General features: G+C 40.3%; 1 protein-coding gene across 1 annotated transcript in view; it reads right to left on the bottom strand.

Moving 5' to 3' along the window:
- SLC49A4 (solute carrier family 49 member 4) overlaps positions 1 to 26,272 on the bottom strand; it is a 74,200-nt gene that overhangs the window by 20,857 nt on the left and 27,071 nt on the right. The window contains exons 3-7 of the mRNA XM_056348040.1: positions 20,563 to 20,831; positions 14,862 to 14,991; positions 7,136 to 7,244; positions 6,434 to 6,501; positions 1,395 to 1,522 (exon numbers count right to left, since the gene is read on the bottom strand). Of these exons, the coding sequence (XP_056204015.1) occupies positions 1,395 to 1,522; positions 6,434 to 6,501; positions 7,136 to 7,244; positions 14,862 to 14,991; positions 20,563 to 20,831 (704 nt within the window). The remainder of the gene's footprint in view (positions 1 to 1,394; positions 1,523 to 6,433; positions 6,502 to 7,135; positions 7,245 to 14,861; positions 14,992 to 20,562; positions 20,832 to 26,272) is intronic.

Below are 26,272 nucleotides of genomic sequence, written 5' to 3'. Positions count from 1 at the left end.
TGGCGAGTACATACATAATGACTTTAACCTCTTGAAACCTCTCTGCTTCATTCTTATGCATAGACTTGAAGGGACATTTATATGTTTGGCTTGTTGCTGCAATTCAGAGGATAGAGTTACTGTACAAATCTCCGTTACTGCAGGCTTGTAGTGATGAGGCATGCAAGCATAAGAAATAAGCTTTTATTGCATTTATTTTAGATTTGATGGAAAAGTGTAGTCATTTGGTATGACAATAGCCACCATGATATTTGATTTGTTTAGCTATTAAATTACGTTTTATTTAAGCAGATTTTTTTTTTAAAAAAGTTGAGATTTCAAACTAAATCATAAATTTGACCTATCCATCCAGATGGTGTTTCTCCCGAATTGATCATGTGTTTCAATTTGCTGTACCCACTTTAGTTTATAGTTGTGACATATGCAATGCACCAAGGACACTTACTAAAACTCAAAGTTAATTTGAGTAAAACAGTATTTTATATACTACTCTCCACACCAAACTCTTTACTAAAAGTGGGAAAAAATAATTTTCATTTCTCCTATAATGCATAAACTTGCCTGTAACAAAGATGGCACTTTATTTAAAATGGATCTACAGAATTCTTTAATAAATATTTTCTAAAATCTCAATGGCTTAGTTTTACTGTAACTCATTACTCTGTTGAAGGTCTTGGAATCACAGGTGGATCAGTCCTCTAGATGTAAATAGTAAGGTGAAAGACAGATTTTTAAGAACTAAGCAGTGTTAATTTTCAGCTAAGTGTACAGCTTGCTGGCAGCTTGAATAGACCTGTGAGCTTTTCCCCCACTCCTGCCAACAGCTTTTTTCCCATCTTTGAGGCACAGGCTGAGTTAATTTTGGGCTGGAAGAGTTCCCTGAACCTGCATGCAGGTGCAGAAAGAGGACAGCACAGTGCAGGGATAGATTTAGATGGCTGAAAGTACTAGGGGTCACCTTGGTTTGAACTGCACCACGTGCTTCCAATAATCAATATACATTTCAAAACCCTAAGTTCCCAGATATGTCATTGTTCCTTATATGCAATGCTACTCCCATCTTTCATTCATCTGATTTTTCTTGGTTTATTTCTCACCTCTGTTATTTCAAAACACTCAAAACAGAAAAACAGTCAGTCCCCAAATCAATTTTAAATGTACATTCTGGGTTCTTACTATTGGGTTTTGGTAGTTTACATCTTTTTATGAAGTTATTCAAAGCTGGTAAAGAGATTTCAGATTCAGTAAGTTTTCTAAACCTTTTTTTTTTTTTTTCTTGGTAAAACTACTGTATTACTAAAGATACCACACCAGGTTATAACATAGTTGATTTAAGATTGCCAATATTTGCCTGCAATACCAATTTTAAATAGGAATTAAAATCAATGCAGTACCTGTGGTTAAAGGCAGATGAGTGACACTATTTAAACAGGTGAGAGTGAACCAGGTTGATGCTAACGTTGCTCCGGATAAAAGCAGCAGCAGTATAAACTTCAGCATGCCCCTGATAAAATCTGCAAATCTGAAATAAAAGCACAGATCAGAGCAGTACAAATGCTGATTTTCCTACTATTTAAATGTGATGCTTGACAATTAATTCAGTATAGTCTCATTAAACATTTTGGAGACTACAAAAACAATTTAAAAATAATTTCTCATTTTCAGAAATAGAAAAAAGACATTCTTATAGAATGGTGATATTTCTAGCTGTCAAGCTGAAGAGCCACAGATTTTTTAGCTGTCACAAAACAACAGCCAAACCAGAACAATTCTCAAGGCATCCATTGAAAACACTCGGTATACAGGAAGGGTTTTTTTTCCTTCTGCATTTGTTGGACACAACATCACACCACTACTTACATCGCTGTTTTGTCAGTGTTTGCCAGTCTCCCTTGGCAGACACACTGCTCAATTAGCATATGAGGAGGCTGCTGCATTTCATTCAAGACATAAAGTGTCAAGATTCATTTCTGTGGGAAATGACAGAACTCCAAATACCAGAATCCCTAGATTGAAGATGACAAGGAACAGTTTCTGAACCCTTGGATGCATTGGTGATGAAGTTCTTGGCGGCTTAGGCAAAGCAGGAACTCTTTACACAGGCAGCCACTCTGCCAGTGGCTGTTCTGGGTTGCAATGTTCCAGAAACCAAGAGCTTGGTGCCACTCCTCTCCTACACAAGCCCCACTGACAGTCTGGGGGAGGACAGCTCCACAAGTCCTTGGGCAGACTGCTGTTAGACAGAGGGAAATACTATCTTTATGCCACCTGATGGTACAATTGCTTTTTTCCTTTTTCTTTCAAGGACACAGAATGCACTTGAGCAGTGCTCACATGGTGTAATTATCAGTGCAACTGCTCTTTTCAAAAGGTATTTCAACACAGCTACTAAAAAAGATATATTAGAAAAGGCAATGTCATTTATCCGCTAGTAATTTTCTATAATCTCCTGCTTAGAAGATGTGATTTTGGGGCCAGGCGGGGTAGCTATGTATGTCTAAAGAATTTCTTGTGCCCTTATAGCCTCCTACCTTGATTACGTTAAAGGCAGCACAATCCATCTAGGTTGGTCCATGATGAAATCTGTCCATCTGTCAGTTAACTGCTATCTCTGCCCTGACAAAGATCACTTTACAAGCAGATACAGCTTACTTGATAAACCAGATAAAGCTACCACCATTTTGAGAAGTAGGAACCTCAGCTCCACATATACCGTAAGAGATGTGCAAGTAACGCAATCACAAAAAAAAACCAAAACCCAACACCCGACTTCTTTCCTCTTATTTTGATTCTCCCTGTGCTTTAATCCCACATTGAATTTAGCAGCAAGTAATTCAATAAGCAGTAGTGGAAGATCAATGCTGCATATAATCTTAAAAGTTTATGTCTGCAGTGTTCAAGTGGCTTATGCATTAATCTCCAATAGTCAGAGGTTAGCTGCTACTGTTGGTTTTTTCTGACAATCCAAATCCAGCAATCAGGATCACCTCTTCTCAGTGGTTTGCCACTTTCTTTAATTATTGTTTGGGATCACTGGGGTCAAAATCAGCAATTTTAAAAGCTTCTCAGAAGCATCTCAAAGTGCAAACTTTTGGCTTCTTCCACAGAGACACCCTGCTTTGCCTGCCGGCAGACAATTTCACTATTCCCTCTCCTTCCAGGCAAGAGCAGTTACGTATATCCCATCTAATGAAACACAGTGTGAGAAATATCAGTCTTCAGGGAGGGCATTCATAGACAACAGGTCTGAAAGGGACATCTACGCAGTCCCCTATCTCCATCCTACCACCAGGTATGTGTGGGGATGAGAGGATGATACGCAGCTAAACCATTCAAAATAATTAATTGGAGTAAATAGCTACCTTTACTGAGCAGCTGCAGCTCTTTTTGACACAAAGATCGTGATTTGAGTATCAGCAGTAGCAGTATGCTCCAAGGAGCTCTCAGGTGTCACAGGACTCCAGATGGGTCAAAAACAAACTTAAAGGTTTATGCAGCTACTGAATTTCAGCCAGCAACAGAAATAACAGGAAATAAGTGACACAGCAAACTATCCTGAACTTGGTAAAACAAGGAACTTCTGCTTCTTGCCTGGTTACAGCAGAATAAAGATGACTCTACATCTAGTCAACTCTTCAGAACACTTGTTTCAATCAAAAAATGTGAGAAATTGTTTTTATCCTCTGACCCCAGTATCTGCTTTCCAAACCCCCTGTTCTGTTTAAATCCTTCATCATCTAACATGAAAGGGGATGTCTGCAGCTGCCAAAAAAGTAGGCACATCAGGAGAGAAGGTGTATACTTACCCTGATGCAGACCTCTGAGCCTACTGCTGCTAAGTTTCCTGCAACCCAGCAAATCCAGCCCTAGGCTAGATCCTACAGTCAAAATCACAAACCTGCATTGCTGACAACACTGTCTGTTACTAAGGAAATTATCACAATGCCATAAAGTTTCAGCATTTTGACTACACTGCAGGTTAAAAGCAGAAAGAAAAACTGAGCCACAGAGGACAAAAACCTCGGAAGTATCTATGATCATTAGCACATGTGGGAAAAAAAATACCTGAGAAAAGGAAATAGATTTATGTTTCCTTGCAATGATATGCATGTTGCTCTTTGACACTGCTTTTCTTCAAACCATTATCATTTGAAAGCTGCCAGCAAAGGGTACAGCACCTGCCAGCTGCCCAAAATAGCCCAGGCTTTTCAATTATAAAAACGCATCACACAAATTAGTTAAACATATCTAAGTTCACGGCTACCAGGACAGCAGTGGGTGGAGAGCAGGAGGATTTATGTATTGTGCTGAGGAAAACTTGCACCATTTTGAAAATGAGCTAGATAAATTTCCAAACTGGGCATTATTTTAAATATAGATGATTTAACACCTACTGTGACGTGCAGGAGCAAATGCTCCAGGGCAAGGCTCAGGTTGTCACAGTTCTAAATGGCAGAATCTGCATTGACAAAAATGGAAGGAGCAAATTCCTAAACTGCATCAATTTTGCTTTGATAAATAAGCAGGAAAAAAAAAAAAAGAAAAGAAAACAACCAAAAACCAACAGCTTCTTGAGAGTTGGTTAAGGGAGAGAGCTGCTTGCTTGGCAAATCACAATTCTGACACTGAAATATATCAACTTGTCAGCCTTGACAAGAATCATTACTTAATTTTCCTAATTACAACTTTCAGCAGATCACAGTCAGGCTCGTCATTGATTCAACCCTACACAGATAAATGCTGAATAGGCCTAGGAGGGAGAGTCATCCATCAGGAGTGACAAATCACCTCCTCCCTCCTTTTCTGTATGCAAACCCTCCCATTTGAACTGTGCATTGCCCAAGTTAGAAAGACATATTTGGAGACAGTCTATTGGTATTTTTCTAATTTACTCAAAAGCAAAGCTCTGAATGCTACAAAATACTGGTATTCAACAAGGTTTGAAATCAATTTTGAAGCAGTTAAAGAAACTGTCAGCAGTTCCCAAAACCTAACCCAGGCAATATATTAAATAAACTAATATACCATAAAAGTTGAGATTTGCATGTTGGCATTGAGTCAGCAGGTTCTTCCCTAACAAAGGTAAGTGAGCTGCTAAGGGTGCCCCTCTACCATTGAATTGCTGCAAATATACCAGAGATTAACTCATGATGGAAAAGATGAAACTGGCATGCTACCCTCTTTCAGCATGTAACCTGCTACAGCATCTGTGTCTTCTACAGCAGTTCATTTTAAACAAGTACTTCTCTTAGCGAGAAAACCTCATATCTGAGTTTAGCTAATCAAAATCTTCCTTTTTAGAGGAAATCAGGGTGTGAACTTCATTTCAGTAGATTAAGTCCTTTGGCCTGCAACTGGAGCAGACGGAAGTACTTCTTTTCCCTAGGTCAGGAGTTATTTCTTCTCCCTCTGTCACAGTTGCTAGGCAGCCCGAAAAATGTCAGGATGACAAACCTCACATTTCTTTATGCATTGTGTACTCTGATGATGCACAGCAAGTGGGGAAAAGAGCGCTTCAATTTCTGTCCTAAAAAGATGTCTCTGTGTTTTCACAATCCCACAATGACTGCAACGATGACAGTCCCCTGCACTCTTGCTAAACTCACTGCAGAGCTGGGGTCTGAAGACTGGACACAGAAGCCAGAAGAATGCTTAGATATATTAGGGGAACGTTATTTGTTTTAAGCAGTTTTTATAAAGTCACTGCTCAAGTACCCCCTGAAAGACTTTTTCTCACTCCCCCTGCCCCTTTTTGAAAAGGGGATCTCAATGAAGAAAATGCAGCAGCCTTTTGGAAGGGCAATACATTTCTTGCTTTTCTGCTCCCCATGTCATCAGCATTCATGGCAGCCAGACAGAGCTGTGTTTGGATATATAAAGAGGGTAGGTACACCCATACTGTAGCCCACAGCAGTACAGCAAACAATAGTTAGGCCATACAGGAATCCAGCAACCTGGGCCAAAATGGGCCCAGACTAATTTCTCTGTAGAGGAACGTAATGTTATTGTGGGTAGGCTGCCTGGGCTACATTCCCAATATCCCTTCAGGAATCAATATGCCCAAAAGTGTTGATGGAAGGAGACAGACACTAATTTCATCAGTGCTTTCCAAATGTGCTGCAACAGGTTCTCTCTCATATCAGGCAGCTGAATTCACAAGAACTGTGCTTAAGAGAAGCACACAGGAAGCACTTGTCAGGAGTAACAGCATGAATTGCCAAACTGAGGTATATGCATGTGGAGTTCTCAACCCCCAGCAACCAACATGGAATACACAAATTACTGCTCTACAAGAAACACATCACAACACCAGAATGCATTTTCCATTTCAGATTTCTAGAAGATGAGAGCTAAAATAAAAAAGATGTTATTAAGAGAATAAGCTAAATGACAATCACAGTTGAAGAAATGAAGGATCTGTAATTATTCCTACCTTGCCATTGCTATGCCAACAACACAACCTCCAACTATAGACCAAAATCCAATCCAGCCTGCATCTACCTGACAGGAAAACCAAAACAAAACAAAAACAGAGAAATGTGTTAAAGCTGAGAAAATAAGATGATAAGATGTTACTTTCAAAACAAATGGTGTACAGGAGCTGCAAATTGCTAGCAACAGCCCCCAACAACAATCTGAAGGGCAAGACATTTTCTAGGACATTCAAAAAAAGAAATAAATTCACTAAAAGAAAATATGACTACGTAGCCTATGCTCTAAATGTGATCTCTCTATAGAATCTGAGTAATGTCCTCTGGACTTTTATAAAACTACCAAAAGCCTAGAAATCCTCTCCTCCCCACTTCACCGTTTCCACTTGGTAAACATTATTTTCTTTTACTAAAGGTGCAGAAGCCAACAATATTCCCTTTTTGTCTACCTGCCTCTTCCTTCTTATCAAAAGGTGTGTACAGTTCTGAAAATACCCACCACTGGTGGAGAGTCAGCAGGGAGAATCATGATGGTTTGGGATGCCAAAGCTACAGTTTATTTTGTTTAAAATTTCAGGAGAAAAGTGGTCCATATGTATTAATACCAGCTTAAACATAAAAACCTGGTAAAATTGTATGCTAGTGCAAAATAAAACTATAGCACTTACAAAATTGCTGCAGATTATCAGTCAGTAGATACTTACTTGGCTTACATGAACTGGTGTTAATATCAAATCCAGAACACCAGACCAGCCAGAGAAAACACCCAGTGGTATAGCATAGGCTAAAGCAATCATCAAGAATCGGAAATTGCTGCAAAGACAAAACACAGGCAATTAGTTGCAGTTTATATTAGAAATTACACCAAGATTAGCTGCTAGAGTAAATGACACCCTAGAATCTATATTCTGCCCATCAAGAAAAATACCCAAGGTCTGAAGAATGAGTGAGCCAGGAAAAACAAGAAAGGTATCTGTCCATGTCACTGAAATTCCAGTGGCTAAGACGTTACTGCCTTAGCACTACAATAATAATAAAAAAACCAGCCAGTCTATCCATGCAGTTCAAATATTTTTGTAACATGCTGGGCTCATGTGTTTCTTATTTCTGCAAACAATTCTTCCATCCATTTGCATGGGCAACCTACTTAGCTTAAGTGTATGTTAGGAGCAATAAGCACTAATGTAAAGGACAAAAAGTGCATTTCAAGAATAAAATCAGAGATTAATACTTTTTGAACTGTACTTTTTTTTTTTTTAAGTGTTTTACTTCTCTTTATTTTGGTGAAAGGCAGGGAAAGGTCTGGGAATGAGATGGGTACAGTTGCAAGAGTGGAAAATTTTGACAGTTTGAACTGTCAAAAACCAGAGACAAGTATAACATTCTGCTTTAAACAGTCAATGTGGGTTTTTTTTTTCCTCCCAATTAAAATTATTCAACCTTTAGTATTCAGTGAAGATGAAGCAGTCAAAGCTGTGTCATCATCTTCATCGTATGCAGCTAAACAGGAGCTGGCAGACAAATACCACCACGAATTTCCCACACACACCATAACCGAAAGCAAATGTGAAATCTTTGCTAAGACATCCAATTTTCCTCCAAAATGTTTCAATTTGGGGATAAAACCAGAAAATATACTTTAAACTCTGCAACAGTGATATTTTAGAGTGAAGAGATTTTACAGTGATTCCAAGGTTATCCCACGGGATATCTGTGTAACCACAAATTGTTTGAGAATGGGGGGAGCCACAATTTACATAAAATTGATCCTGATCAGTACCAGTTCCTTGGCATGCAGCGGCAACTTGATAGCACACAGTTATGAAAGCCAAGAGGGAGACAGAGAGCTTCAAATACTTTCCAAAATTGAATATTCAGAGGTTTGCAGCTTATGCTGTTTTAGTCCCCTAGAAGATCCATGCACAGCACACCAGCCAGCATTTTTTTGCACTGTTCTTATTCACACATCCTCTTCTTGAATAACGCATTTCTATCACATGAATATATCCTCCTCTTTCAGTATCATTCGTGTCACATTTATTTTTTTTAATGCAAAGAAAAACAACTCCCAAACTTTCAGCTCTTCTACACACTGCTTATGTTCTTCTGAACACTAAAGTGTTTGCTGTCTTCCTGACAACTTTTTTTTCCGTCTCTTACAAATGCCATACTCTTAGCCTAGTCTATCTTCTATCAACTTGCCATTTCTTAAGGCAGGTTTCCCAATGCTATTTAATGCTATCCATGCAAAGGCTAATTCAACATCTGTAGAATAAATTAAAAGGGAAAGTGCCTATTTTGCATGGATGTTATATAGCCATGTTGTAGACTGCAAAGAGAAAAGATGCCTGAATGCGCTCTTCCAAAGTAACACGTGCTCAGTATTAAAAATCTTTGGCTATCTGAACCTCATCTTCAGTAAAGAACTACTTTTGAGGGGTGAGTACTTTGTAGCTTACTTGATCGAGATCTCCTGTGGCGTATTTGTCTCCTGTAACTCAAGCAATAAGACAGACTGGCACGTGGGATAGCTGCTCTGTGCCATGTCCAATTCCTAGTACCAATGCTAGAGGAACCAGCTCTGCATCATGACATCCTCCAGTGACAGAGGCTGCCACCCTGCCTAGCCTCCAAAGGAAGGTGACTAGGAGAAAGGGTGCATAACAGTGACAAAGCAGCACCGATCACCACATCTCATTCTGTCACCTTCTCCAGCAACAGACAGCACTATCTACATTAAGTACCAAAGCTATTTGAAACATACATCTTAAGTAGCAGCTCCGCTTCTCATGGCTCCATACACTTGTATTTGTTTTTGCAATTTTGCAATAGCTCCACCGAAAATAGAAAAATGTGCTGTCTGTCACATCATCAGTTGGTGAATCCACACTGTTTTCCATGTATCAGCCCTTATGACAGGATATCAGCATTAGCCTCTCTGTTAAACAATTCTGCTGGAATACAAATTGTTTTTTTCTTCTGTTTTTTCAGAAACATACTTAACGCCACTAGAATCTGTAAGACAGGCTGGTTCAGAGGGGAGCCCCATCAAAGTCAGTCACCATTTTCAGAATAACTTTGACAGTTCCTATTAACATCAGGCACAATCTGAGCAGCTCCCATCACTAGATGATGATGTCATATGAAAGTTTCATTAAAGAAATAATGATACACAAAAACCCTGTTATGAAATTTCAAATTGCTTACTTAGTGTCTGGAAAATGTAAAAGGCATGTAACCAGCTAAAAGCATCTGATTACTTCAAAGCAAAAATCACTATATGATTTCTTAATGCAGATTTTGAGATTTATTAACTATTTACTTGTACTAGAATTTTTCCATGGAAATTTGTGGCTTATTCTGAAATGGGAGGCGGTGGGGGGAGAAGTCATATTTGCTTCACCCAAACTAAGAAAGGGCACCATACTTTTTCTAAAGGAAATTCAAACTACACTTGTCACAGTGTGTGATAGACTGTTAAAAGATTTGGGCTTAGCTCCCAAATCATGACTAATCTGTTGTCTCCCACTGCAGACTGAGAGTGGTGGTATCAGGAGATAATTGGAGATCAGCTAATCATTATAATCTGTCAGAAGCAGGAATCCTTCAAATCAAGAGGAAGGACCAAGTTCCTAAGCAAATCCCAAGGAAACTGTCTATAGGAAATGGTTGACCCTAGGAAGATATGTATAATACAACTCCACAAGAAGCAGCTCATGAAAATGCCTGCTCAAGGACCTGAAGGCCTGAAGGAGTGTGGAAGTTGCAAGGGATGTGATAGATCCCTTTGGCATCCAAGGGAAAAGGTCAATGAATTCAATGGTAAAGTTATGTTACGCAGCTTTAATTCCAAGTAATCAAACTGCAGCCTGGAGGGAGAGAAGAGGAAAATTACGAACGTATCAATTCCCATGGATGTTTTTTGGTGCATAGTTGGGTCAGCCCACCAGATCACACACATCCTAAATGCCTTGCAGACAGTTCTTACAGCAGAGGGTAAGTCTGCAGTAAGTGGAAATCATGATTTCCTGGTACTCATCAGCTGATTACCTTCGGTCTACACCAATAAGTCAAAAGAAAGGCTCTCTGTGCACAAGAATTATGAAGCCTAGATTAGGCAGGCAACAGAGCTTAGAAGCCTAGTGAACCAGATGATGGATTTCCTTGAAGCACGGCAGATACCTTTTTTCTTTTATAAACCCCCCTTGCTTGATGGATTGTTGCTGAAAGGCTCCCCAAGATAAGTGGGTTTAATGATAAACTGTTGATTGTTTCATGTACAGAGGAATGAAGAAGTGCCTTTGATAAGGGGCAGCATGGAAGAATGCATAAAGACCAGGGGGAAGCGAGGTATAATGACCTACCTGACTGCATTGTTAAAAACCTCTTGGTTATTGGAGACACTATAAACCATGCTCATTATTTAAGCATCCAGTTTTCTTAAGTTTCATCAACGGTGAATAGTAAGCCAGCTTTGCTGTTTAGTTCCTGACCTTACCAGTATCTCAGGTCCACTGTTTACAACACTTTGAACAAGGAATCTAATGGTTACAAAGCTCCCAAATGGAGTACTGTCAACAGAAATTTTATATTTCACCTGTGGAGGCAGTTGCTTTTTGGATTTCTGTTCAACAGTAACATTTTTACAACACAGCCCTCAGGCAGGGTCTCACCACACACCAGCTTGGGTGCATAACAGCATTACTGTGTGTGCTAAGAGTCCTTATGGGAATTGCTATTTTTTAATATTCTGAGTAGGTCACTTGGCAGACTAACCAGCCAGCTGTACTCACACTTCCCCCCAGTTGCCACTCTGCTTCAGGATGAACACACAGGATTAAGCATCTAGTCAAGTGTTTACTCCCGCAAAACTGGAAAAAAAAAAAGCCTCCAAAAACAAAAGAAAAAAAACCCCTCAACAACAACAAGGGAAGTAAGACATATAATGTAAATCAGTTTCTGGCTTTATGGCTAGTGCTGTTGTGAGGGTTTTAGCTTCTATGACAACAGGACATTCTCTGACTACAGCCTGTTAGGGAGCAATGGGATCCACCTCTCTAGAAGAGGCAAGGGTATCTTTGGCAACAGGCTGGCCAGCTTGGTGAGGCAGGCTTTAAACTGAAGGACTCAGGGGTCGGGGTCCAAAGTGGCAGTGCTCATGCCATCACATCCAAGTGGGGAATAAGCCAGGCCAACCAGACCAGCAATCAATGTTCCTCAGCTGCCTCCCAAGATGACAGCCAGCAGGCCAACCACCTCAAGGATGTGTATGGCTATGGCGAATCCTGTTGCACTCCTCCTGGGAAACCTGCACGCTCGATTACCTCTCTGAAATTGCTGTACACTGACGCATGCAGCATCGGGACTAAACAGGAAGAATTAGAGATCTGTATGCAGTCACAAGGCCATGATCTCATTGCAGGTACAGAGACACGGTGGGATAGCTTGCATGACTAGAATGCTGCCATGGATGGCTATGCACTTTTTAGGGAAGACAGGCCAGCAAGGTGAGGTGGTGTGAGGGAGCGACTGAAACATACTGAGCTCTGCCTAAGGGTAGATGCAGAATGAGTCGAGAGCTTATAGGTAAAGGTTAAGGGGCAGACCAACATGGGTGACACTGTTATGGGTGTTTGCTACAGGCCACCTGATGAGGAGGAGGAAGTCAACGAGGCCTTCTACAGACAGCTGGAGGTAGCCTCATGGTCACAGGCCCTGGTTCTCATGGGGGACTTCAACGACCCCGATATCTGCTCAAAAGAAACACAGCTAGACACAGAGTCCAGGGCGTTCCTGCACAGCGCTGAGGATAACTTTTTGACAGATGTAGTGGAGAAGCCAGTGAGGTGATGTGTGCTGCTGGACCTTGTACTAACAAAGAAGGACTAGTTGGGGATGTGAATGTTGGGGGCAGCCTCGGCTTCACTGACCATGCGATGGTGGAGCTCAGGATCCTGTGTGGAGGAAGCAGGGCAGTAAGTAGGATTGCAACCCTGGACTTCAGGAGAGTTAACTTCGGCCTCTTCAAGGACCTACTTGGAGGAATCCCACGAGTTAGGGCTCTAGAAGGTGGGGGGTCCAAGAGAGCTGGCTAATATTCCAGCATCACTTCCTCCAAGCTCAAGATGGATGCATCCCCATGAGTAGGAGATCAAGCAAAGGGGGCAGGACACCTGCATGGATCAGCAAGTTGCTTCTGGCAAACCTCAAACAGAAGAAGGAAGTTTACAGGTTGTGGAAAAAGGGAGAGGCCACTTGGGAGGAATATAGGGATGTGGTCAGAACATGCAGGGATATGACAAGGAAGGCTAAGGTCTGTTTGGAATTAAATCCAGTGAGGGAGGTCAAGGACAACAGAAGGGCTTCATCGGGTACATCAGTAGTAAAAGGATGACTAGGGAAAATGTGGGCCCACTGCTGAATGAGGTGGGTGCCTTGGTGACAAAGGACGACAAGGAATGCCTTCTTTGCTTCAGTCTTTGCTGCTAAGGCCACCCCACAGGAATCCTAGACCCTGGAGGCGAGAGAAAATGTCTGGAGAAAGGAAGACTTTCCCTTGGTCAAGGAGAATTAGGTTAGAGATCATTTAGGCAAATCTGACACCCACAAATCCTTGGGCCCCGACAGGATGCACCCCTGAGTGCTGAGTGAGCTGGCACATGTTATTGCCAAGCCACTCTCTGTTATGTCTGAAAGGTCAAGGAGAACAAGAGAGGTGCCCGAGGCCTGGAGGAAAGCCAGTGTCGCTCCAGCTTTCAAAAAGGGCAAGGAGAACCCAGGAAACTACAGACCAGTCAGCCTCACCTCCATCCCTGGAATGGTGATGGAACCACTCACTCATTCTGGATGTCATCTCTAAGCATGTAGAGGAAAAGGTGGTCACAAGGAACAGTCAACATGGATTCACCAAGGGGAAAACATGCCTGACCAACTTAATAGCCTTCTATGATGGAATGTCTGGCCGGGTAGATGAGGGGAGAGCAGTGGATGTTGTCTACTTTGACTTCAGCAACCAAGGTTTTTGACACCGTCTTCCACAGCACCCTCCTAGGTAAGCTCAGGAAGTGTGGGTTAGCTGCATGGACAGTGAAGTGGATTGAGAACAGGCTGAGTGGCAGAGCTCAGAGCGCTGTGATGAGTGGCACAGAGTCTAGCTGGAGGCCTGTAGCTAGTGGTGCTCCCCAGGGGTCAGCACTGGGTCCAGTCACGTTCAACTTATTCATCAGTGACCTGGATGAAGGGACAGTGTCCCCTCAGCATGTTTGTTGATGACACAAAGCTGGAAGGAGTGTCTGATACACCAGGAGGCCGCACTGCCATTCAGAGACACCTGGACAGGCTGGAGAGTTGGACAGAGAGGAATCTAGTAAAGTTCAGCAAAGGCAAGTGTAGGGTCCTGCACCTGGGGAGGAATAACCCCATGCACCAGTACGGGCTAGGGATTGACCAGCTGGAAAGCAGTTCTGCAGAGAAGGACCGACACTACATCACCCAAGAAACAACTACAGCATGGGTGTGACACCCCCCAGTGAAGTCAGCCACACTCTGCACCATGGGAGCGGTTGTTCTTTGTCCCAGGAAGTTCATCTGTGCAGTATCACATACAGGGCACAGGCCTCTGCAATTGCTCAACATTAATATTACAGTTGCTTTAGCTGTTCTTCTGAGATCAGATTCCCATTACACAAGATACTCTACAAACACTGTAGGGGGGGCAGGACTGTGTCTTACCAAAAGAGCCCAAGTATGAGAAGTTGCAAAGCTGGACATGTCACTTTCTCTATAACCTTTTTTTTTTTTTTTTTTTTTAACTTAAAAATTTAAAGGAAACTATCTCGCCTTTGATCCTGTCCAGAAACACATCTGGAGACACTTCTCCTATTCCCATATGACATTTTTACATATAATTAATAAGATTTAATAGATCATATAATGGTTTCAGATAGCTCATATAATGGTTTCAGGTAGCTCATTCATTGCTCCCACAGCTGAACAAAAGCAGCCGAATATCCTTTGAATGACAAGCAAACCCCAAATTCATCCCAATACAGGTAAGAATAGAAGAAAGCAGGCTATTAGTTAGTTAGGCCCAGTGTTGTTATCTCACACCTAGCAGTATGCACACTGTTAACAATCTTGTATAATTTGATGTAACAGAAGCACCACTTAAGAAAAGCTGTGCTAACAGGATGATTAAAGCAGTGGTGGTGCTGAAGGACTCTGACATGAAGGCTTGAGATATACCCAGTGACTTAAAATTTAATGTCTGCTTTTTAGCAGTTAGTATCCTTTTATGTCTCAGCATTATTATTTAATTTTATTTTGTTTAAAAGCACTACAAACCAAACTCAATGAGAAGATTAAAGTGTACTTGTTTTTACTTATTTAGATACTGATCTGCTTTGAAGTGGAAACCCAATGAGGACCTACCTTAAGAGTCTGCAAAAACTTCTCCTGTAGCTGAGCCGTTGACTTGCCGCAGCCACGCTGGGCGGGAATGGAGGGCGTGAGGGGAAGTAGGCCAACGCTGCAGAAAAAATCAGGGAAACCATTCCAAATTCTAAACAAGAGGGCAAAGAAAAACAAAACCAAGAACAGAAGTTAGCATCAAAAGACTTATTTTGGTACAGCATTATTATCAGCCAACCTCCAATAAATAAATCCCACAACAAGTGTTTACTGCTGACAACAGAACTCTGCAACTTGAAGAATTTCTTTTTTTCCTCCCCAAGCAAGATTTCAAATTAAGATGGAGAATCAATGAGATGGAGAAATACCAGCAGTGCATGCCAGTGACAGGAGCTGCAGCGAACCAGGCTCACACATGGGGAACTCAGTGAAGCAAAAGGAAAGCTTTTGCATTTTCTCTTTAGAAAGAGCTGTGTTATGAAGATTTGGCCACGTTTCCTTGCAATGGAAGTAACGATGGAAGTAACGCAGTGCAGGTAACAGCATGCTAGAGACTTTAAACAGATGGGACTGGGGAAGCCCCAGGGCATGGAATGATATTTACTCGGCACATGGGATAATGAAGGCAAACAAAAGGTCAAGCAAGGCAGCATCTCAGACACAAACAGTATTACATGGCAACAGAATAAAAAGATAAAAGTTAGGAGCAGCCATGGCTCAGAAATAGAAAGAGCACAAGTAACAGGGAGAAAAATTAAAGAATACAGCTGTTAGCAGATGCTCCTCTTGTTCAGCAGCAGGTATTCTAGATATTTGAAAAATTGCATAGCAGAAGTTTGGACCTGAACTTGAAAAGTGATGAGTACTTCACAGAAAATACTCAGCAAGCCCTGTGATCAGACATTCTGAGGAAAAATACCTCTACCCACAGTCAGTCTAATTAATTTGTTTTACAGGCCTTTTACAACATATATCATGTTCTCCACAGTCCTCAATCCCAGTATTTTTCCTATCCCCTTTGAAAACATGATTCTTTGCTGCTGGAGAGAAAAATGTATAGCTGAAGTGTGTTATCTTAAAAGAACCTGTGATCTTGTAACAAAGAAGTGTTCACCGACACCACAAATAAATTCCAGCAGAGCTGGATACTCAATTGCGTTGATTTTCTTTTTTCTTCTCTTTTTTAATAAATCAATATGAACATGGCACTTTTCCAGCTCTTCTGCTAAACCAGAAGAAAATAAATTCAGGAAGCTGAAAAGTAAATAACATTCAGAGTCTAAATAGATCAGCTGGAGATGGGGAAGGGAAATGAATGCTTCTATTCGGTATACAGAAAAACGTCTACACTAAATTTCTTTTGAAGGCATACCAGGAATGTGACAATGCCATTCTTCACTACCAAATATTAAAGGATTCATTTTGAATTACGTGGTGTCTTTTCGCTGTGGTCTAATTGCGTGTTTTGAGGGTCAAGGACACTTTAATTAGACCTTCTCACTATATCTCCTGTTCTCTAGAAAACAGATTAATTTCTATCTTTGTGTACATTGTTTTTGAGACCATGAGCCGTGAATAAAGAACTGGCCATAACTGATCATCCCAGATCTAAGAAAGGGACGTGATGCTTTGTCACTACAGGATGATACTAGACAGGGAAGCAAGGCTTGCCAAAAGCTGTTTTTCACCTTCTCCAGCATCGAGGTCTACATAGAGGTTTATAGGTATACATATCTACATGCATACGCACCTTTAATCACATACTAAAGGAAGATTTCAAACTGCAGACAGATATAGCCAACAAGAATGTGACCACACCGCCCCATAAACTTTGTCTGGGGTGTTTATTATTTAATTTCCTTATACTGCAACACTGCAAGGGGAGAGGCTAGGTCTTTTTCTAAAGAATGTAAAACATGCTGATTTTTTAATTTATTTTTTTTTTAAGTCAGAGTAATATTTTATAAGGTGGCCATCTGGGGTCTCTTCTATGGGTTGCCTCAAGATTCCTGCCAGTCAAATCGCTGAAGTAGAAGCAGTATAGTAACACTTTTTTTTTTTTTTAATAATTATTAAATTCAGCATGCAGTCCTTGTAGTACCTTCTTGCAACTCTTTAATGTTTCCTAGTGTTATACTTTCCAGGCCAATAAATTTGCTTCACAAGCACTGCCCTCATGCACAAAAGTAAAGAGCAGAATTCACTTTGGAAACTAAAGCGGCACCTTCTATTGACGCACAGAAGTCTTCAGTGCTATCTTAGCTTTGTGTATCACACTTGCATCTCTATCAAAAGCCCAGGTACTGTCAAACATGTCTGACTCTTACATGCTGTATTCCTTCCCCATTAGGAACCCCATGCCTTTATCTCCATCATCATTTACTCTACTAGACTAGATAAAGAAAAAGATATTCCCCAGACAAGTTCTAGGTTGTAAGCAGAGAGCAAAAGCAGCAAAGGAGAAAAGGCAAGAAACAGGTCAATACTGAGACCAAGGGAGCTGCAGTCACAAAAGTGGAGATCTTCCACAGGAGCTGCTGGCTTCTCAGCAGCACAACGGATGCAGCAAAGCACTCTGAACTGGGCAAGTCAGCGTAAATTAATGTGCAGAAACAGAGCCGTGTATATCTCTTGTTGAGGTGTGAATCTGGAATGCTTCACAAAAGCAGGGTACCACATCACAGTGACCTGTGACTGTCAAAGTGCACATAAGTCTGCATCTTAGCCTAGGAAGAAGGTACCCTGCTGCCTGTGTAAGCCCCAAACAGAAAAAAAAAAACAGGTTTACAGAGACACACACCTCCCTGACACAAAGTCTTTTTCCTTCAGATAGGCTACCTATTGCACAAAAGCCTACCCAAACCCAGAAATTCTCCTCCCAGTCTTGTCCTGAAACGTAAAGGGAGAATGAGGGCACTTTACACACACAATTTTTTTTAAACAAATAATGATTTTACATTAATATTTAGGAAAGCACATGACTAAAAGCTCTGGCTGCAGTCCAGAATAATTCTAGCTTCCTTATGCGATTCAGGTAATACAATTCAATCCTGATTTACCACATCTGTACTATTTCAGCTGTGAACCAGAATGTGCAGCAACACAGATGACACTGAAAGAGGCTGTGGTAATTCAGCTGAGCTCTTAGTCTGTGTTTGAGATAAAGGAACAGCAATTTATTAAAACACAGAAGAGACAGGCGTTAACAGAGCAATTTCAGAATGGGTTTACAAGGAATTGCTTTGTAATCATGTTTGATGTTGAGTCCTTGAAAAATTTGCACGCTAGTGATCTTGAGTTAACAATTCACATCATTACCTTTTAAAAGTTGTCACCTAACTTTTGGAGGCTGCTTATCTAACTCTATCTCACACAAAAGCAACAAGCTCTATCACAAACACAAGTCCATTAAAAATGCAGAGTGCTTATCTTGTGAAACCAGCTTTCCCACAGTATCTGAAAGGAGAAGTCATACCAAGCCTGACCACCCTTGCTGAAGAAGAGGGGAAGTGGGACCTTTAGGTCCAGCTCCTTGTTCTGCTACATTCTGTAACACCTTTACCAGTAAACTGTGAAGTCAATTTGAGCTTTGCTTTCTGCTCAGCTGCTTAACAGGACAAATACTACCCCTACCACACTTACCAGGTTTTTTTGGTCCCCAGATCAACAGAGGTGTACAACTGCCATGAAGCAGCCACTACCATGAGACAGCCTTCCTCCCACCTCCAGAGTCTACCTGGCATAACGGAACATGGGGAAGCAGACCGCGGGAACCTTGCTCCTTCTGCTCTCGGGGAAACAGGGCTGAGGTGGGACAAGATAAATCCCACAAGGGATTCAAAGCAACCTCCTCTTTGACAGTTCCTACCAATTTTAAAACTAGTTGGATGTTTTGCCACCATCACTGCAACTCACCATAGGCCAGTAACATTCATGAACCAGCTCTTCTTCGTTGCCTGAACATCTAAAGGGGTTGTAGTGCCTGAAAAGATGCATCCCGTACAACACAACCACAGGTGCGGCTGCAAAGAAACCACTTCTGTTTAAATAATTTCAAATACTAAGTAAGAGCTACAGATGCCCCACAAAACACATTTCCTAGGAAGCAGAAGAGCTGCTGTAGGATCATCTTATGCTGGGACCAATGATCCCAAACAGGTCTATGAGATGTTCTCAAAGCCTTGCCAGCTCAGAAAGGCAGAAAGAGCTGTGCTGAGCAGGGGCCAGGCAAGACACACCTCTGAACCTCAGTGGCAAGCAAGATCTGTCCCAGTTTCTGAAGAAAATGCTTAGGAAAACCTCTCAGAAGAGAAAGAGAACAGGCTGCTGAAAGCAACATTTCTAGTACTATCAGACTCAAAACAGTGGTTTGAGGCATAAAAATGTACTCCTTTAGGGTAGATGAATTCTTCTCTCTCCATGGACAATCTGGAGAGGGAGAACTAAAGCACTTCTCTAATTGCTAGATTTTTTTTCTCCCCTTTTCTACTGCTCCTCAGGACAAAAGCCGACTTGCCTTCATTCTTCCTTCTTTGACACCAGCCATTTTCATCTGCCACAAGATATGTTCTAATAGTCTTGAGTCCAGTAAAAAGCAGGTTACTCAAAAATACTTGCATGAAATAGCAATCCAACTTCTGCTACACTTTCTTTAAAACAAACAGTAAAGCGGCCCTCACCCAACAGGAGTACTAACTTGACAACATTTCCATAAGAATAATGTCCAAGAATATGTGATCACAAACAGCTAACTCAGTCCCATAAAGCAATGTATAAACTACACAGTATACATACTTTCAGACTTCTGGAACACTTAGGGTTGACTCCTGGCTGAATTTCAGATGCTGCAATTATAATGGGGGAAAAACCCAAACAAATGTGCAACTGCTGTGACATGGTAAAGCTCAGCTGCTCTTAATGCTAAACCAATTATATATCCACTAAGAATCACATCGTAGACTCTTAAGCCACTTAAGTAACACTTTTTCCTTAAAGCTTGCTGGTAATTTTTGTCAGTGACACAAAGAGCCATAGGAGCCACTGCATGAAAAAGAGCAAGGACATAAAATCTAAGTTGTGTCAGGTGAATTTTATATCAGTCAGGTTTTTTTCCACTAAACTGTTTTCACTTCATTGAAATTACTCACCACATAAGAATTACGCAGTTTGTTAGAAACAAAATCTACTGAGTTTTAATTTCAGTGTTAGATTCCTCAATACTAATAAATCTAATCACATTTGAAGGCATATGTAAGTCATAAATTCAGGCTGATTTAATGCAGGAAAGAATTTAATGCTGAAAGACTACTGGAATTCTATCCTTACAGAAACAAGAGGGGGAAAAAAACAACCAACCTGTCATTGACGTATTTTTTAAATGAAAATTCAAGAACCAAAACCCAGTTTGGAAGCCCATGGAAAGCATAAACTCTCGTAAGACATTGCTCCTAAGATCAACTGATACAAACAACTGAAATAATTCATTTGGAATCAGTCTGTAAAAAAGTTTATCTTTAAATTTTTCCTACACAAAAGCCAAAAAAAATCAGCCCTTCTGATGGTACATTTTACCAATTCATTATCTTCCATCAGTCAGTAACTGTCTTCTGTGCAGACCAGCCACTAGAGGGTAGTGGCTCACAGGTACCAAACACACATAAAAGTACATACATTTTTCAATTTTTTTCTTTGTTTTAATTTTAATTTTATTTTTAAACCACACCTGCATACAGCACAGCCTCAATGCGGTCCTTGATGTGCTCGGTGTTGCTCTGCGATACCAGCAGATGGTGAGATGTTCCATTAGGAGATGGCACTACAAGAGGTCCCACCAGAAATGCGCCAGCAGCACCCAGGTAATTGAGCAGCGACGCAATGGCTGTTGCTGTGGCACGTTCATCTGGAGAAAACCACGTCGTGGAAAGAAATGGTGCTGCGTTCATCACAGTTGGCCCCGCCAAGCCATTTAACAGCTGCCCTCCGTGAATCAGCCTGGAAAAGAGAACAGAGACCACAGCTATTTGGAAGACAATTGCTTGCCTTTTTTTTTTTTTTTTTTTTTTTAATTAAGAAAGTATGTAAGATATTGAGTGCTCGAGATGGAGCGACTGCAAAAAGAAATGAAAGTCTTGTGCAAAGAAAGAATATTCTACACCCTAAAAGAAGCCCAATTAGACTGATTTAAAGAATCCAGAGCTATTCTGGTCTCATTACCTCAGATAAATGGAGAAGCAAATGTTCTCTTCAAAGCAGGAAAGCAAGAGGGAATAAAAGGGACTTTTCTTTGCAGGAAAAAGGTATCATGATTGGACATAAAAGTAGAAAAGGTGTACTAGCAGCAAAGCTTTAAATTACAAACAACTTAAACCTGACCCTTGCCTGCATAAATCCCAACAAAAGATTTAAATTAGTTATGGCAAATCCAAAACTGCAACACTTCAGCAAAATACTCTGCATATTTTTTCACTGCATTATTTATTTTTATTTACACACTCAGATGAGCTCTATGTGCCTACAGATGAGGAGGCAGGGCTGTTGAGGCTTCCAAGAGAATCGTCTTCTTCTGCAATCTGGCCATTCTCAACATAGTGTTGAAACAGCCAAGCAAACCCAGATTTTTCTCATTTTTCACACTCATTGGGATTTAACAGATAAGGCTGCTGACAGAACAGAGATAGTACTTCCAAGCAGTGAAGTCTCTGCAAACTCTGGCTTAATATTAGTACAACGAGGACATACAGAGAGGCCTTTTTGAAGGCTCTCCTACACATGGAAGATAGCCAGAAACCTTCCACTTGGGCTTTTCCAAAAAGTGATCAGACGTGAAAGGCAAAAGCATTTTGGAATTTATATAAAAACTTCATGTCCAAAAAAAAGTTAACAAGTCAAACAAAACATTGCAACTCTCCAAAGCAGATCTATTCATTGTGCAATAAAATGGTGGCAGATGATATTTTGAAATGGGTGGTGTTTTTCTAAGCATAGTAGGAACTCGATGTTATTGCTGCAAGACTTGAGTTGTCAGACATAAAAAGCTAGGGCTTGAAAATGGGGAAACATAAGCTATCATTTAGGCAACATTTCAAGCCACAAATGGCTGAATAATATACAGTGTAGCAGGAGTTTTTTAAAAGCACACAAAGAAACAAAATGCACAAAAGAAATGCTGACAGACTCTTCATCAAATTAACAAGCCAGACTGCAATAAAAAGGAGTAGATGCTACTGATCCTCAGTGGATTAGAAATCACATTTTTAAACAATAAAAACAAAACAAAACAAAAAAGCCAACAACAACAACAAAAAAAGAAAAAAGCTATTACGTATCACCTGAAGGAAACACTTTATGAGCTGGGACAGCAGTAATAGCCACTCTGAAACATAAGCAATTGCAATTCTTCCCCCCACCCTCCCCACCCCCCAAGCTCACATAGAAAGGACAGATTCCATTACTATTTGTTCATGATGTGCTTCAGATGGACCTCACCAAGGCATGGTCAGCCCTTCTTAATGCTTGTTAAACTGCTCCCCTCCTGCCCCCCCGCCCCCAAATAAAATGGTTTTAAATAAATAAAAAGGATTATCTAAATAATGTTCCAGTACAGTTTTCTGGAGGACACATCACACATCCCTGATGGTTATTTTCCAACTCAGTGTACTTTGCACAAACCAAGGTAACCTTGTGCACTTCAGTATTTTCATTCTGCTTACCTCACTACAATAAGTTATTCTCAAACTTATTTTAAACTGTTCCAGGGTATTTGCAGAGCAATGCTTCATCTCCAGAAACAGCTGCATTTCAGTAGCAAGTGAGGTAACTACTGCAACTTATAGATATTTTATTTTAGCATTTCTTCTTGCTCCAAAATGAATGTAATGCTTAAATTGTGGTTTTGTTATTGTATGCTAGAAAAACTGTGTCACCACAAAAAAAAACCTTTATAGCTATAGGGGCTATACTAACACTCCTGTTCACTTATACCACTATGCTAATGTTGTTTTAATTCAAATACACCTACTTTATACTAATTCTAAGGACAAATAAAACATACTAAAATCAGAAAAAAGTACAATAGTTCATCTCCATCATTTATGGGCATGTAGGTCCTTCATCTATTAGAAGAAATTTTTTGTATAAAAACCCCAAACACCAAACAAAACCCCCTATTTATATAACGGGAAATTATCATGTACTTACACTTCAGATTTACATTATGTATATCAAGCTCCACCATTTGAATAAAGCTCTACAACTGACCTCTATATAGGGAGAAACATGTCAATTTTACTTTGCAGATCCAAAGGGAGAAAGTAGTATCTTACTCCACAATTTTAATTCTGCATTACTTTTCTGGCTTCAGTTTTTTCAAAGAAACAGCCAATTTTTGTCTCTTCTATTGGTGTTCTCCTGGCTGCTCCCTTTTCCACTTTGCCCTGCCTGGTGTGCTGTCTGTTCCCATGGATTTGCCTTTCCATCTGCATTTCTGGCATTTAGCAAGCTTGACATCATCATCCATGGTAGAGCATATCTCATCTTCATATTGCTTAATTTTTCAAGTCTAACATACTTTGGTTAATAAACACTGTTTTCAGACTACATTGCTACTGATATACAGACTACTACCCCAAAAATCTCTGCATATGGTAACAGCCTAAACCTTTTTTTAATCTGTTTTCCAATACTGGCTTCAATTAAGCTACTTTTTCCTGAGAAAAAGATTGCTTGCATTGTTCCTCTACACATCCTTAACTCATTTCCCTAGAGAGGCAGGGATGAGAGATTCAATACACAATTCAGTGCATTTACTAAGCTGCTACTCTGGGAGACATACATAGCAGCCACTCTGACAGAGGAGTATGAACATGACAATACTGGTGGCTTTTTGCCATTTGCTACAATGTCTTAGCATCACTGCACCAGATTTTGGTCTCACAGCCCATAGGAGTCTCCTCGTGCACACCATCAGTGCTAACAATTGCTCCAACACCACGAGACGTTTGTTTCTCTTACTCCTCAGTTTTCTTGTTTCTGCTATTGAAAAGGTACAAAGAGCAACTGCATTTTTCCATGTCACTATTTCAGTTTCATTCCACACGACATTATTTCTCTCCCCTGAAAAAAAGGGGCTAAAAAGATAACTTCAGCTCAGGACTCTACCCAGATGGAAAAGTACTGCACTAACAGGGTAATTTTCACCTGTTATTTATCCAGTTCTGCTCTGTTTTCAGATGCATTATTTAGCCAATCATCATCTTAATTATTTTCATGTATCAGAAAGTAGAAAGTTATTGAGCTCAAATAACAGAAAATAACACAAGAGTAGAAGGCTTTTTAATCATGATCATGAAAGAGAAAATTGGAAAAAGTGACAACCGAAATTCATCCCTGACTTAAAAAAATAATTGATGACTGTCTAGCTTAAAGCACAAGTGGGGAAGTAAACATCTACCCAAAATATCTTGTTTCTAACCATTTCAGAAGCCGGGTCAGGGACTCATTTCAAAATGTCAATGTTTTTGCACACCTGACCTCCGTGCTAATGAATTTGTGTGCTCTGCCAAGCTTCTAAAGGGCTTGTGTTCAACTGCAAGTTACAAAAAAACCCCAAAACAATTATTTGAGGACTGCTAGTAAATGCTTGTGCAAAATAACATGTGCCAGAGCATCACAGTAATGACTAACTTCTACATTTACATTATGTACCCATATATAGATACAAAAATAATACACAGACATATATATACACACACATCCACCCCTTTGCAAAAAATAAAGATCACATTTGTTCCTAAACTGGCCTCTGAATTGCAAAATAATAGAAACAAGGGACAGTTCTAATACAGCAATAGAAATTAGATATGAAAAACTCTTATTGTACCATATTGCCATCTCTTTTCCAGATTTTTGTCAAGTCACATTATAAATAACTTAAATTATATGGTTTTCATCACTTCCCTGAGAGAAGAATTTATATGAGCATTAAGAAGTAACCTGGTTATACCTGCTTTATTCACTCCCTGCTGTCACTGTTGCAATACCCTAACAGGCAACAACAACAATAAAAAAGAAGGGTAAGGCTACAAATGCTGAAATTACAGTATCACTGAGCAAACTGGGTATGAAAAAGAAATGAGATCATATAGGATGAAGGTTTTAGTGATTGATGATAATACAATAGAGTTAAGATGGGAAACAGCTTCCATTTACATTTGGCTCAATCCATCTTTTTCTCCCAGTACAGGTTGAAACTTTTCATGCATGGTCACAGTCCCATCAGGTACTGGATTTGTTAAGCTATTTAAAAGCTGTGTGTTATATAAACACTTCTTCTATGTAAACCCCCAGACATTCAGTGTTTGTACCACAGTCTGGACTTAAGAGAATTTTAAGTGAAAGAAAAATCTCATTAGTTTCCGTACTCAGATGGGGAAACAAAGGCAACAGTAGAAGGAAAAGGACTTCAAAATAAACCTACTTTTAATACAATGGATTTAAACCACAACACTAAAATAAGTCTCCAAAGCTCAGTTCTAAGACATGTTAACTGAACTTGTGAAGTCCTATCAATTACTTTAACACTCATTAAGAGAGTGGAAAAAGCATTTTCACCTTTTCTTTAGCCAGCAATACAGGGGAAGAGAGGCTTTTGCCTCAGTGCACTGCTCTGACTCTCTAAACGCAGATTTTCTCTACCAGCCTCTGATGAGCACCCCCATCAACTGGGAAATTAGGTTCCTCTGGGTCCTGTGAAGGAGCAGAGCTCATCTCAAGAGCCTTGTGAAGACAAGACTTTTTTCCTGAACCTTTTTCTGTGCTTTTCCTACTAGCTGCCATGAGAACCGACCATTTAGTCACTATTCAAACTTCTATACAAATGCAGTGGAAAAAAACCTGGTAATTTAGTTTTGCTGCTGTTGGGCAAAGCCTGAGGAGCAATGAAGGAGCCAAGAGTGCTAGCCTGCTGCTGCACAAAGGCAGCACTGTAGCATGCCTCTTAGTCTGGAAAAGTTTAGTAGATTAACTACTGATCCTAACAATTAATGCAAAAAGTGATTCTGGATAAAGAAGTTAATGTTTTACAGAAATGGATGGCTAATTTTTCTTTCACATGCCTGACATTTTCACTCATTGAACAAAGTGGATTGTTCAACTCCTGCTAATTTGGAAGACAATACATTTATATAGCGATTAGCTCATTGCGGGAACTACTGGAAGCAAAGGAAAGAGACCCTTCCACTGGAGGACTTGAGAGCACTTTTTAAGTACTACTGAATTTAGCCTCCCTACATGGCAAAGCAGCAAGTAAGTATCTCCTATTCTAGAGTGTCTACATTGATGTGTGTAGCAAGCAGCTTGCCCAGGAAAAGGAATATGAAAAGACATGGACTTACCTGCATGATACATTAGATTTATTATACCTCAAAGGCAACTAA

The sequence above is a fragment of the Falco biarmicus genome, chromosome 8 (assembly GCF_023638135.1).
Source record: "Falco biarmicus isolate bFalBia1 chromosome 8, bFalBia1.pri, whole genome shotgun sequence".
NCBI lineage: Eukaryota > Metazoa > Chordata > Aves > Falconiformes > Falconidae > Falco > Falco biarmicus.
The sequence above is the reverse complement of the archived record's forward strand: the minus strand, read 5'-3'. Positions and strand labels throughout refer to the sequence as shown.